The 12,944-nt window shown below is 43.5% G+C and overlaps 1 protein-coding gene across 1 annotated transcript in view; it reads right to left on the bottom strand.

The window, feature by feature from the left end:
- PDE10A (phosphodiesterase 10A) overlaps positions 1–12,944 on the bottom strand; it is a 565,357-nt gene that overhangs the window by 290,036 nt on the left and 262,377 nt on the right. Inside the window, exon 2 of the mRNA XM_074948747.1 lies at positions 5,300–5,591. Coding sequence (XP_074804848.1) covers positions 5,300–5,591 — 292 coding nt within the window. The remainder of the gene's footprint in view (positions 1–5,299; positions 5,592–12,944) is intronic.

Here is a 12,944-nt window from a genome sequence, read left to right on the forward strand (position 1 = left end):
AAGACATAAATCCAGTGTCTCCATTCAGTCCATGAGTTTTAGTATCAAAGTTATGAATTTAAGCTCCCAGGTTCGTCATTTGACGGTGTTGTGCAGCTCTCCTTTGAGGATAAGGACTCAGAGGTCGAATATAGAGGGATAGTTTTATTAAAAGCATCCACCTACAGGTGATAATGGGTTGGTTTTTGGTTTTGTTTTATTGTCCTTTAACATTTTCCTGTGTGAGCTGGAGAACGTAGTGATAAAAAAACATTAACATCCTAAAAGTATAAAAGGTGTAAATTCTGTGCTAAGGAAAACATGCATTTTGTATTTTTAGAAAATAATAAATAGCAAAGGAACAGAGACTATTCTTTAAACAGTGTTATTCATTTAAATCTCATTGACCAAACTACTATTAAACTGAAACCCTGTATAATTTTGGATATATTCAAGCCTGACACTAAACTGTGCTCTGTTTTTAAACTATGAACATACATTCAGAGAATATCTGATGGGCGTGTTTTATAAAGCAAAAAGTAAATTAAAACAATTTCAAAAATTTACTGGAAACTGCTACGTACACTCTATTGGTATTAGAATAATGGAGAACAATTTTAAAGCTGAATAAAGGGAGGTTTTGTTCTGTACAACAGATTAAAAAGTTGGTAAGAACAAGTATTTACTGAGTTTTAGCAGAGATAAGTGACTCAGTGGCTTGGGTGTGAAAGTTATATAAACACATACATATGTACCCATCCTAACACTCTAATTTCCACCAGACCAGATTAAATGACAGTGGTTCAAATACCTGATACCACTACCAAAGGCAGGAGGGAGGTCAGTGTGGGTGTCAGAACACTTCATTACAGTTATAAAGCTTTAATCCAACAAAACACAAAAAACCTGATTCTTCTGCTTTCTTTCACATTGCCCCTTCCACAAGGAATGCACTCCCTAACTGATATGCGAGATCACTACCTCCCCAACTTAAGACCTAATTCTGCCACGATGCCTACAAGAAATCAGTCAGCCAATGACGCTGGGGAACATCTGATTTATTTATAAAATAAATCACAAGATTTAGAGCCATGAAGTTGTTCAATAGCTAACCTATGTAACTGCATGAGCCTTTTATCATTACCCTGCTCATCACTGTTCCCATTCCCTCCTACTCCCTGATATATACAATTTTTTTCAAAAGAAACAAGTGAATGCTCTTCACAGCAAGGCCCCTGGTGTTCCTACATGTTTGCACAGAGCAACAGAACAATCCTGATATGGCCTTTCAGTGACACCCCAAATCACATAAATAATTGTTTATATTACTTCAGTGACATTTCTACTCCCGTAAACAATGCAGAACCAGCACATTTATAAGAGTGAGAGCCAAAGCCTATGCTGGCTACTGCATCATCAACTAAGTTTTAAAGGAAGATTCAATTGAAAACCTACTTCTGCTCAGTCACACATCTGAATCACTGCTGAAGACAAACATTTGTCCTACAAAATCTTGATGACAAGTGATGATACATAAGCCAGAGATAAAATAGCTTGATCCCAGGCAGAATTTCCCATTAGCCAGCCAAACAAGATACTACTTTAGCTAAAATCTCATCTTTTCCCACCCTTCCACGTCCCACTACATCCACCCTTCTTGGATGATTACTTCATACTGATGCTTTAAGTTTGCCACATTTAAATGCAGACAAACTCGTGGCATCACAACAAAGCATTATTGAGACATGAGATTGCAAACATGAGGCCCAAAGTATCAGCGTCACAATAGTGTTTCTACCAGCACAGGTCTCCAATCTGCAAATACTTACGCATACGAGTAATTTTCTGTATGCAAGTAGTCCCCTGGGACATGCACATGGAAAGTTATATGTGTGTTTGCAGAAGTGGCCTCTTGGAAATTAAGACCATTCCACAAAAAAAGGGAATGGGTGGCAACTTACAATATCACAGCTACTGTGGAATTCCACTAGAGGATGGACCCAAAATCAAGTCTTATAGATTATATTATATGTTTCCCAAAGTTTATTTTATATCCCAAATTATCTTAAATATATAGTTTTTAAAACTTTGAAAAACACAATATAATGATAAAGGACATTTACCTGACCCACTGCAGGCCAGTGCAATGCTCTAGTTGTGACAAAACCAGTATGTGGCATGTTTGGGCATCACAGCAGAGCAAGAACCAGCCAGATGTGGCATGAACTGATACTGCAGGACCTGAAATAAAAAATATAATCAGCTTTTAGCTAATATTTTGAATGCCACTGTTAGCCTGGTTCGCATGGACGTGTCGAAGAGCAGTGAGGAAATAAATTCCTAGCAACTTCATCTGAATCACAATGCTGAGAACTTCAATTAGGTCACCTCAACGTCTCTTTTCCGAGAAACCCATCCCAATTTCCATAACCTTTCCTTATGTAAATTTCATTTAGTCATTATATTGTGCAGTTTTTCAAAGATTTTATTTACACATGCACAGTGTTTGGGATAGAAAATAATAAACTTTGAGATATGCATAGTATAATCCATCAGACTCATTATCTTCATTACCCTTAACTACCTCACCTTCTTCATAACAGTAATATCATTCTTACGATACTGTAACCAGTACTGCAAGCAGTATTCCAAATGTGGACTGACAAGTGCATTTTCCAAAAGATATTCTGCCTTTTGCAATAGCCCCGCTAAAGCTGTCTAGACTCTAGTATTTTGTTTGACTTTCTTCCCTTATTTATTTATTTAAGAGCTTCTCTGTGAACTGGACTCATGTTTTCAAAATATTTTACATAATAATCCTGCAAATCCTTTTCCTGATGAAGTGTGCCAGAGAACTGCCCAACTGGCAGAAATTCACTGGTTTAGTCTCTTGTTCTCAGACTATTTATTTTAAAATATCTGACTTGTGCCGTAAGTATGAGTAGCCTTCTACCATCTCTCTCAAAGTGGGAACAGGAATAAAGACCGCAAGAAACCCCATGGCTTAGGCTTTTTCTTTTAATTTCTATTTCTACAAACTCTTCTGGAATTAGCTATACATCTTTGTAGTGTGATAACACTGTGTAAGTGAACATGCATAAACAGCTATATAAAAATTTGATTGTATGGCAGGGTGACATGTTGATCAACATGGAAAGAAGTGCCAAAGCATGTGTAAGGGAGTCCTTTCCCATGCCAATCAGATCACAAAGCAACAAATATTCACTATACTAATTACACTAAAATCACTGATGAGTTATCAAGCAATGTGGTGCGATTTTAGCTAGCATCCCTGCAATTTTTACTTTACTTCCAAAATGCCTATATTTGTGTATGTAAAATAGCTTTTACATGCACCCAAAAAAGTCACCTAATCAAACTGAACCTGTGACATTAAAAATAATTACGATTCAACAGTCTTCTAGTTAACAGACCCCTATGGCAATAACCAACTCCAAAAACTACCTGTGATTTTTTTTTTTAAATGAAGTAACTGGATGTCAAAATTGGCCCCAAAGCATTTTCACACTAATACAGTTACAATACCCTAGGGAGGAAAAATGCAACTCAGGTTCCAAGTAAAGCAGAGAAAGCTCAATACAGCTCCATAAATATTTGCACTTGGGTGAAATGAATTTCTCCTAAAACAGAACCAGGGGTGCTGGAACAATTTGTATAGCAGTGGCACTGAGAGCCATTGAACCAATCTGTAAACCCTGTATATGATGGAAACCACTTCAAGTCAGGGGGTGCTGCAGCACCCCCAGGTCCAGCGCCTAGCACAGAAAGGACCAATCCAGGCGCGTGGTCGTAGATTGGCTCGTTCATGCGGCCCATTAAGCAGAACAGCGAGAATTCCCAGAAAAAAAGCCCGTTTGTCCTTCCTTCTCCGTTGTGCAAACCTCTCCCCCAGCCTCCTTTCACAGCCAGAGCCTGGCAACTGCCCCCCGTGTCCAGAGCTTCCAGGGCGCGACTCCCACCGCCAGTCCCAGCAGCGAAGGGTGGTGGAGAGACGCGAATGCGAAGCGCAGCACGGCCCTGGGGGCGGGGCTGACACTCAGGCGCGGAGGGAGAGCCCGGCGCTGGGTTATGAATGGAGCGGTCCTGCAATGCGAAGCCTCGCTCCCCTTTCACCACCTCGCGGATTTGGCAGCTCTTCGCTGGCTGCGAGCGGCTCCCCGCTCCATGTGCTCCGCTCCCGGGCACCCACCCTCCTCTCAAAGCTGCCCGCCGTCCACGCTACCCCCCCCCCCACTCCGCCGACAACCTTCCTCCCCCCGGCCGCCTGCCCTCCAAGCCACCCCGCCACGTGTCCTCCCCAACTGCTGCCGCCACCTCGTCCCTCCCATGGAGCACCAAGGAAACCCCCCCACACACCCCGCCGTTGCGACCGGACAGCGGCGAGCCTGCCCCCAGGCAGTGCAGGGAGGAGGGACGTTGGGTATATTGGTCTCACTGCCACCTCTTGGTACTTTTGTAACTGGGCCCACCGACACCTGCTTGTGTGTAGAGCGGGGGGGTGTGGGGTGCGGTCTGATCGCTTCTTGTGGGGGTGGTAGCTATTAGTCGTACGGAAGTCCCTTGTGACTGTCCAGACCCATTGATTTCAGCCTCCTGCCACTCGGGCACCAGCCCACCCCAGCGGCATCCCGCAGCTGCACAGAGCACGTGTTTCTCCCGTGGCTGTTGTCATCCCGGCGGCACGAAAAGCCACAGCCAGGAGGAGAAGGCATTGGCTGCTGAAGAGCGACCAACCACACCCCCATCTCCTTGTGTCGGATCTGACCGGAGCGTGGGGTTTTGGTTGGTCTTCTTCAAAGCATCCCACCCTTTCTCGTCCCGATTCCATATTCTCTGCTGCTGCTTTCCCGCCCCCACCTGGAGATAGCAGGAGCTTGCGGATTTTACGACTTTAGGCAAGTCCTGAGCCCGGAAAGGGGGAAAGTCTCCGATCCTCCCCCGTGGTACCCACGGCATGAATGGCCACACAAGCATGCACCAAGTCAAACACTGATTCCCCCCGCGCTGCAACTGATTCTAAAACAACGCTCGAGAGATAAATTCCGAACACATCATAGCCCCCCCCAAAATAAAACTCAATCCACCCACCACCCCCTTCCGCCATGCACCCCATCCTCCATGCATCTCCACGCACCCCGCTCTGTGCATCCTGAGCCACCCTCCCCACGCGGAGAATAAAAAGCCTTCCCCTTCGTGTAGCTCCCGCAAAACACCCCCGTCCGTGCACCCAGCCCTCCCTCCATCCTCTCCCCCCCGCAGGCAAGCAGCCAGTCCCTGCCCTGAGTGCTCGGTCACCTACTTGTGCCCAGGAAACAGTCTGTAAACCTCCTAAAGCAGCTTGTAGAAGAAGATCCATCTTCCATGTCTGGCCTTAGCAGCAGGGGAGACGAGAAGGAGAGGAAGGAGCCTCTATGCCGCTGCCTAGGGGTCCTGCTCCTGCCGGGGCCGTCTCCTCTGATCCCGTCGCCGCGGGCGGCTGCTGCTGCAGCACCCAGGAAATTGTAGGACCACAGGCGAGAGGCAGCTGGGGCCAGGAGGAGCCGCGGCTGGTGCTGCCGGGGTCCGGCGGCTGGAGAGGGGAGCAGCAAGCCCTGGATGGAGGAAGAGAAGAACAGCCTGCTCCTGCTGCTGCTCCTGCTGCTGGGATGGACGATCAAGGGAGCTGCTGCTTCGCCTCCTCCAACATCTCCTCCTCCTGCCGCCTCTCCTCCTCCCCCCTTTCCTTGGAGACTTGCGAGCGCAGAGGCAGGGGAGGGGGGGAGGAGAGGAGGAGGCGGCGGCAAGAAGCGAAGGGAAGAGGGAGCAGGGGCGGGGAAGGAGGGGACTGGAGGAGCCCGGCGAGGAGCGGCGGCGGCGGCTCGGGGGACGATGCTGGAGGAGGAGGCGGCGGCTGCGGCCGTCCCCGCGCCGCGGCGGCTGTTTGGGAGCAGGGCAGAGGAGGAGCTGCAGGCAGCCGAGCCGCTTCTCGGAGGAGGAGCCCGGGCGCTGCCTCCGCTGCTCTGCCCACAGGAGGGGACCGTGCCGGAGCCGGGCTTTTCCCCGGCGGCAGCCAGGGGGGCCTGGGGGCGGGCTGAGAGCAGCCTCTCGGGGTTGGACATCTGCCCGCCCGCAGGCAGGACGTTGGCCGGCCACACGCGAGCGGAGGGGAGAGGCGCGGCGGGCGAGGCGCTCTCCCTGCCCCCCAGCAGATTCCCCCGGGAAACAGCTTCACCCCCCCCCCTTTAGGGCGGAGGGGCCACGGCGCTGCTGCTGCTGCGGCTGGTCGCGAAGCGGCTCCGCCCCGCGTCCCCCCTGAGGGCCCCCGCGCCGGCACGCGCTCGCCTCGCGATTTCAAGACAGCTGGAGCGTCTTCCCCGCCATGCAAATATTTCCGTGCGTGTGTCTGCGAGGGAGGCGGAGAACCTGGCCGCCGCCGCGCGCCCTGCAGCTCCGGCCCCCGCCGCCAGAAACCGCCCACTGGCGGAGCTCTCGCTGCCCCGGCTGCCTCCGCGCCGCTCACGGCCCGCCCGGCCGCCCCCGGAGCCACAGCACGCGCGCTGCCCCCGGGGAACGCTCGGGCTTTGGGTTTCTCTCTCTTACGAAGAGCGGGAGGGGGGAAAAAAATCCTTCCTAGGGGGTCCCGTGACCGAGACAGTTCCAGCTGCGGAGCTCAAAGAGGCTGGGTGTGAGCAGATGCGATGCAGCAGCGGCGATGGGAGCGTGAGGTAGAGGACTGCTGGGAGCATAGTCCAGTCTCCGCTAAACACCACCGCCCCTTTCTCTCGCTTTATATAGAGAGACATAATGATGTGCATAACAACACTTCCCCCCCTCCTTCATTTATTATTTTATCTGAGTCTCCCAAGTTTCTATTACGCTCATGAAGCCAGAAAAATAGTTCACACGTTTGAACCCCCCCATAAACCTCCTTCTGCCCCGCCCCACCCAGAGCTATACCCTGATCTCCCAGGCGGGGTGGTGCAAATCTGATGTAAATGCATTAAATTCGCTAGAATTACTCCAGATTTACACGGAGCGTAACTGGCAACAGAATCGGGGATGGGGGGGAGGAAGAGGAGGCGTGCATGCAAGAGTGGCACATTAAAGTTTGTGGTTGAATTCAGGGCATATACACTCAGTGGTCAAATGAAGTAAAAGATCGCTTTAAGAAGGCTACGCAAACAAAACACAGCCACCACAAACAAAGAAACCCAACCTTGGCTCTGCTTGAGCTGATGCCTCACTAATAGGAGACCCCTGGACAAACCCCATGGTGGCTTTCCAGGCTCTCTCATTTAGCAGCACATGGACCTATCAACACCGCACAGTTTAGGACCCACAAAGAAATGACAAATAGCAAAGCGGGGTGTTTGGAAAATAAACCAAAAGTTGATAAGAGTGTCAGACAAAACCATACCTAATAATGGGGAGGTCTGTGCCGGGCAGCAGTGACCCAAGCACATCCTCGGGAGAGGTTTGACACGGGGCGGGTTGAGGAGCTCCACAACAAGGCTACACAATCCAGATTTCGTTCTCACTTCAAATCTTTTTAAGCACCACATAGAAAAGGAAACGATATGGGGAGTTTTAAATATGCCCTTCCTGCCCTTCACCCTCAAAAGGGAGTGGGGGGGGGGGCCTCACTGCAGTTACAATACGATATGGATAAGTATAAACAGCCAAACAAAACAGTACCACGCGCAGAGTTACAACAGGATGTAAGGAGAACTGCTCCCTGTAGTAATAACGTCCCTCCCACATTTTAATACCCTAATGCTGTCGTCCCCCCCTCCCCCCCCCCCGCAGAAAAGTTTTACTCTCTCTAAGGTGCATGGTTAAAAACAAACTGTTACAAAGTTCAGGGGTTTGATATTGTCTTCAGTAGAAAGCAACTGCCTGCCTGCAGTTAAGCTAGCCATTCGTGAAATATTCCCATTATTTTATCATTTTTGTTTCTAAATCGTAGTGAAAATTCGTTAGCTAACGGAAATTAGTCTCATCAGGAATTATATCAACATTAGAAATTCCCCGGGAAAAGAAAATACAGCCACCGACTTGCTTATTAAAGAGAGCTGCGTTTACATTGGGATGGCCGTTCTTTCATGGAGAAAAAAAATTTGTTCTCGCAAGGAAACTATTTTCCCCAGACATCCAGTAGTGTAAAATGCACAAACAAGCTCGTCTACTGTTCCTTTCTTATTCTGACAGTTGAGTCCCCGGTGCTGGGGGCATTTCCTTGCATTTGCTGTTGTTGGGGGGGGGGGGGAAGCAGTGGAGGATTTGCAGCAACCTCTTGAAAAGAGGTCCGATCCTATATTAGGTTCAAAAGGTATTAGCTAAGAAATTTAGTATTAATAGTAGTCGCATCCAAAGAGCCGTTTTTCAAACCCTTAGCTCTTCCTCCAAAAAAGAAAAAAGTCCTATTACAACTGTATCAAATTCAAACCATAACAAATATATTTTTCCTTGGGGAGCACACACATTTTTGCTATACTATCCCAAATTTAAATGAGGTCTTCATTAGTCTAATATAAGCATTTAATATAAACTTCCATCCTTTACTAGATTCAGTGTCATCTTCAGTTATTATTTACTCCCCCTCCCTATTTGCCAGTTTTAGTATATAGAGCAAGCTACCTACAGTTCTCTACTCTTTTGCAAAACTGATAAGAAAGGTCTCTTTTTAAAAAAATCCTCATTATAGCAATGCCTTGTTAAATGCTTTTACAGCTATTACTGGGAGAACAAACCAAACTCTTTAATTAAAGATGATTCAAATTTACATTCCTGCATATAATAAGCCACCATAAACTGAGTTAACATAAAAAGTCAACGTCTAATTTGAACTCACAAAAGCAAAGAAATTATTCTTTACTTACCCTTTTGTGCTCAGACATTGGAACGGGGATAGTATTTCTGTGGACTAATTTCCTTTGTTTTGATTTTTCTATAATAATGTAAAATAAGGGGAATTTGTTTAATTATATGTATATGGACCTATTGAGGCTCTTTCAGAGACCTGTTGAGTTTTGTGTATTATTCTTATATTTAAACACAGTATACTGTAAAATCAGATCAGCATTAGTATGTGCATAATGGATCAGAATTACAGAACATTTCTGCATTTTGCATGCTCTTTTTGAATTGGTACCATAACACTAGCTCACATTTGCATATTATGGATTTATAATACTAATCCATAGAAAAAGCATGAATTTCAGAAGTATTTGTATGAGTATTAGCACTTATCTGTATTACATGTATATAGTATTATACATATATAATCTATTGCATATCTATCATACATTCATATTGATAAGTTGTGTTACATGCATACTTTATATATGTGACTGCACATATTAAAAGGGTCTTGGTCTACATGATACAATAACTAAATTTTAAAATATATTTTTGTCAGACACAAAAAAACAGCTGTAACTAGTAATAGTCTGTTTTCCTCTAGGTCCACCTTTACTTCTCGATGGACCTAAATATTTAATTGCCAGGTTTCATTCCTGAGTTAATTGTTATGGCTAATTTATTTATAAACCCCCTGAACACAGGGGTTTATATTAAGAATCCTGAAAAAGTTGACAATTGCAATTGAGAAAGAGAACTACTTATAATCTTTCCATTTTAACTCAAAATATTTACCCTTCTCCCCGAAGTAGCTACTTATTTTCCACTCAAAAATACTAACACAAAAGTAAGATTTTGTCCTTTATTGTAATACAATTATTTTTACTTATTACTTCAGGTACAGTTTTTAAAAGGCTAGGAGGACTACTATTTCAGTTTAAGGATCAAAGCCCTGATGTATCATCACCATTAACCCTGAATTATCAAATGAGATGGTATTTCTCTCAAGATCATACAACCCTCCGAGGGAAATACTTTTGTCAGTTATTTGAATTCTTGTAACTGTGGAAAACAATCCACACAGTTTGCAAAATTTTTGTTAAAGAGATCAAAACAGATTAGAGAACTCATTTTAAAAAAACAGAAACAGAGGTGGGCAGGTTTTGGTAAAGTTGCTATCCTACATATATAACCTATTTTTGCCTAAAAATGCTGAATTGAAATACAGAAAAACAAAAACAGTGGATTTGCTTTCATGACTCACACTTTCCATTTCATACTGTTTGACTTTTTGTCAAAACAGCTTAATAACTGTAATTTCACATATATATTGAAGTTGGACAGAAAGTAAATACTTTTGTTTGCTTGAATGTGAATATGTTATTTCTTGTGAATCAATCAGGATTCCTAGAGATTTATAGAATAATACAATTCCTTTACAAAAGATTTAGTTAGTTTACAGAAAGAAGAGATTAGTGAAAGGTGTTTTATTATTGCAACCTATTTTTAAATGCATATATTTTGCTGACATAAATTTGTAAGCTCTTCAGGGCAAGGACCTTGTCTTTATTTCTGTCTGTAAACCACCTAGTAGAACCAAATACATTAATGAGCTGTCAATTGCTAAGCAAATATCTGTAGTTACTGTTACAAAATATTTAATAACATATCTTACAAAGAAGAAGACGACTGTCAAATTAGAGTAAAACTCTCAACAAGGAAAATCATCACCAAAAATTAAAAGATACCAAGCCATCCAAAATCCACCTTTATTGTGCTTAGGTATTGCAGTCAGTATGGGATTAAATTAATTAAATTAGTTACTGAATCTCTACATTTTCAGTACATGTTTTCAGAAACCCTACTAGACTCTGAAAATCTATGTTAAGTCCCTGTATTGTTGCTTATCCAAAAGTATAGCTGATTGAACAGTATTACTCAAACCAAAACATTGCCATAGTTTGGCTTTTTATATTATGTTATACACAAACACTCTCCCCCCCTCCCCCCACACAAATCAATCATACTCCATTGAGGATGTATTCTATATTTGTAAGAAATCACCAGATTCTCCAGACAAATAGTTTTCAGGCCAAGAGTTGTTTGCAAACTGTTCACTTCATTTATGTATTATTCATTAATTTGTTATTCATGGATGATTGGTCCCATAATATTGTTTCTGCTTCCTGACTAAATGACTGCAGCATTATTAGAACAACAAATAGTGAATAATGAAAATCAAATTTTATAAGATCTACATTTGGGAACTTTTCTTGATTTGAGAACATTTTCATGAATGCCTAGTGATTATCTGAATAATCAGGAATAAATCGACAGAAAATCATATTTGATTCACAGACAGATTTGTGAATAAACAAATTTTTCATTAGTTGACCAGCTCTATTCAAAACCCAGTATAGCACAACTGCCAGTGCCACTGTGGAATGATGGGGCTGTTACAACAATAGTGCAAATCCTACATGCTTTGTATCTCATAGAAACTCCCATGGACTTCAACACCACTTTTGGGTGTGAAAAGAACGCAGAATCAGGCCTGAATCTAAGAAATCAAACAAACTTTTCTTGTACAAAAATAAATAAAAGTTAAAATGATTCTCCCTACCCACCTGATTCAGATGTGTGCATCCCTCCGAGAATAAATGATACCAATACAATATGGTCAAAATGTATTCTAGATGGCATTTGCAGTTACAAATGTTGATTCTGATCCTGTAAGAGCTCCCCATACAGAACTCCCATTGAAGTCATCATGAATTCTGTATTCAGTGCACTTACATCATTAGACATATTATGAAAAGCAGTTTGTGTGCCTATCCAGGAGCTACTTTACAACAACAGTAGTTTGGGGTGGGGTTTTGTTTGTTTGTTTGTTTTTAAACATAGTTAACCAACAAACACCCCAAATTTGCCTAATTCCACTTGTAAACTGTAACCTTTCAGGAAAGACAGCAAAGTAGGCTGTCTGATGTCTGGCCCCCATTCTCTGTTCCTCTGCCTGGTAAATACTCCTGTCTCTGAGCTGCCTCCATCCTGGAGCCCACTCTATGCAAACCTGGTCTACTCCCTTGAAAGAATAAAGAAAAACAGCCAGAGAAAGGGGAAGGCAAATTTAGCAAAATCTAAGACTGAAGTCATCCAGAATTCAAGATTCAGCAGATGAGAGAGATGGTTTCCACATGGGTTAGAGAGGGGCCGCAGCTGTGAAATGTAACCTGCTGGAAAAGTGGAGCTGTAACCAGAAAGTGGAGGGGTGGGGGGCAGAGGGAGGAGGAAGAGGCAGAAAGATAAAGACTCTGTCCTAGCACTGAGTAAATACCACCTTTAAAGAAATCCCTTATGTAAAAGTCCTTTGTAATTCAATAACAGTGACAGCCTTTTTATAGTTTTTTTCTGCTAAATTATCTTACAAAATGTAATGATTATATCTCAGCTACCAAATTCCATAGTGATAAAAAAAAGCCCCATTATATAAAGGACATTCTTCTTTATTAAATTCTATAATATTTTTGAATAATCTATGTAGAATACTTTTGGTTTAATCCCTATTACATTCTGTAGCACACTCATGTGGGATTACTCAAAGATTTATAAATCAAAAGCATGAATTCAATACAAGGGTATACACCAGCCATTTTATTTAATTTCCACATTCAAACGAGCTAATTCCTGTTCCAAGGTCATTGACTAAAAGAGAAAGTGTTTAGAATACTCACACAAATATGTATTTACAGAACTATTCATGCTGCTGGCCATTTTGAAGGCTCTTTATGAGTTTGGGAGGCATCTAATCCAAGAGAAGAAACAATACAGTTTGATTTATGGTGACCAGAATCACTCACAAGGTGCAAATAAGGAAGTACAAATACCCAAAGCAATACTTGGCAGCAAATAATTTATGAGCATCTCATAGGCTGCAATATGTTCAAATGAAACTATTAATTGAATAATTCAAAATAATGAACACATTCTTAAAAATCACAGATCACTGGCAAATAGGAAAAAAGGGGGGGGGCTAAAGTATGAATATATTGCTCATTCTGAGTAGTTCCTCCAGCTCTGCTCATCTCACTCTGCAATATGGCAGC

The sequence above is a fragment of the Natator depressus genome, chromosome 3 (assembly GCF_965152275.1).
Source record: "Natator depressus isolate rNatDep1 chromosome 3, rNatDep2.hap1, whole genome shotgun sequence".
Lineage (NCBI taxonomy): Eukaryota > Metazoa > Chordata > Testudines > Cheloniidae > Natator > Natator depressus.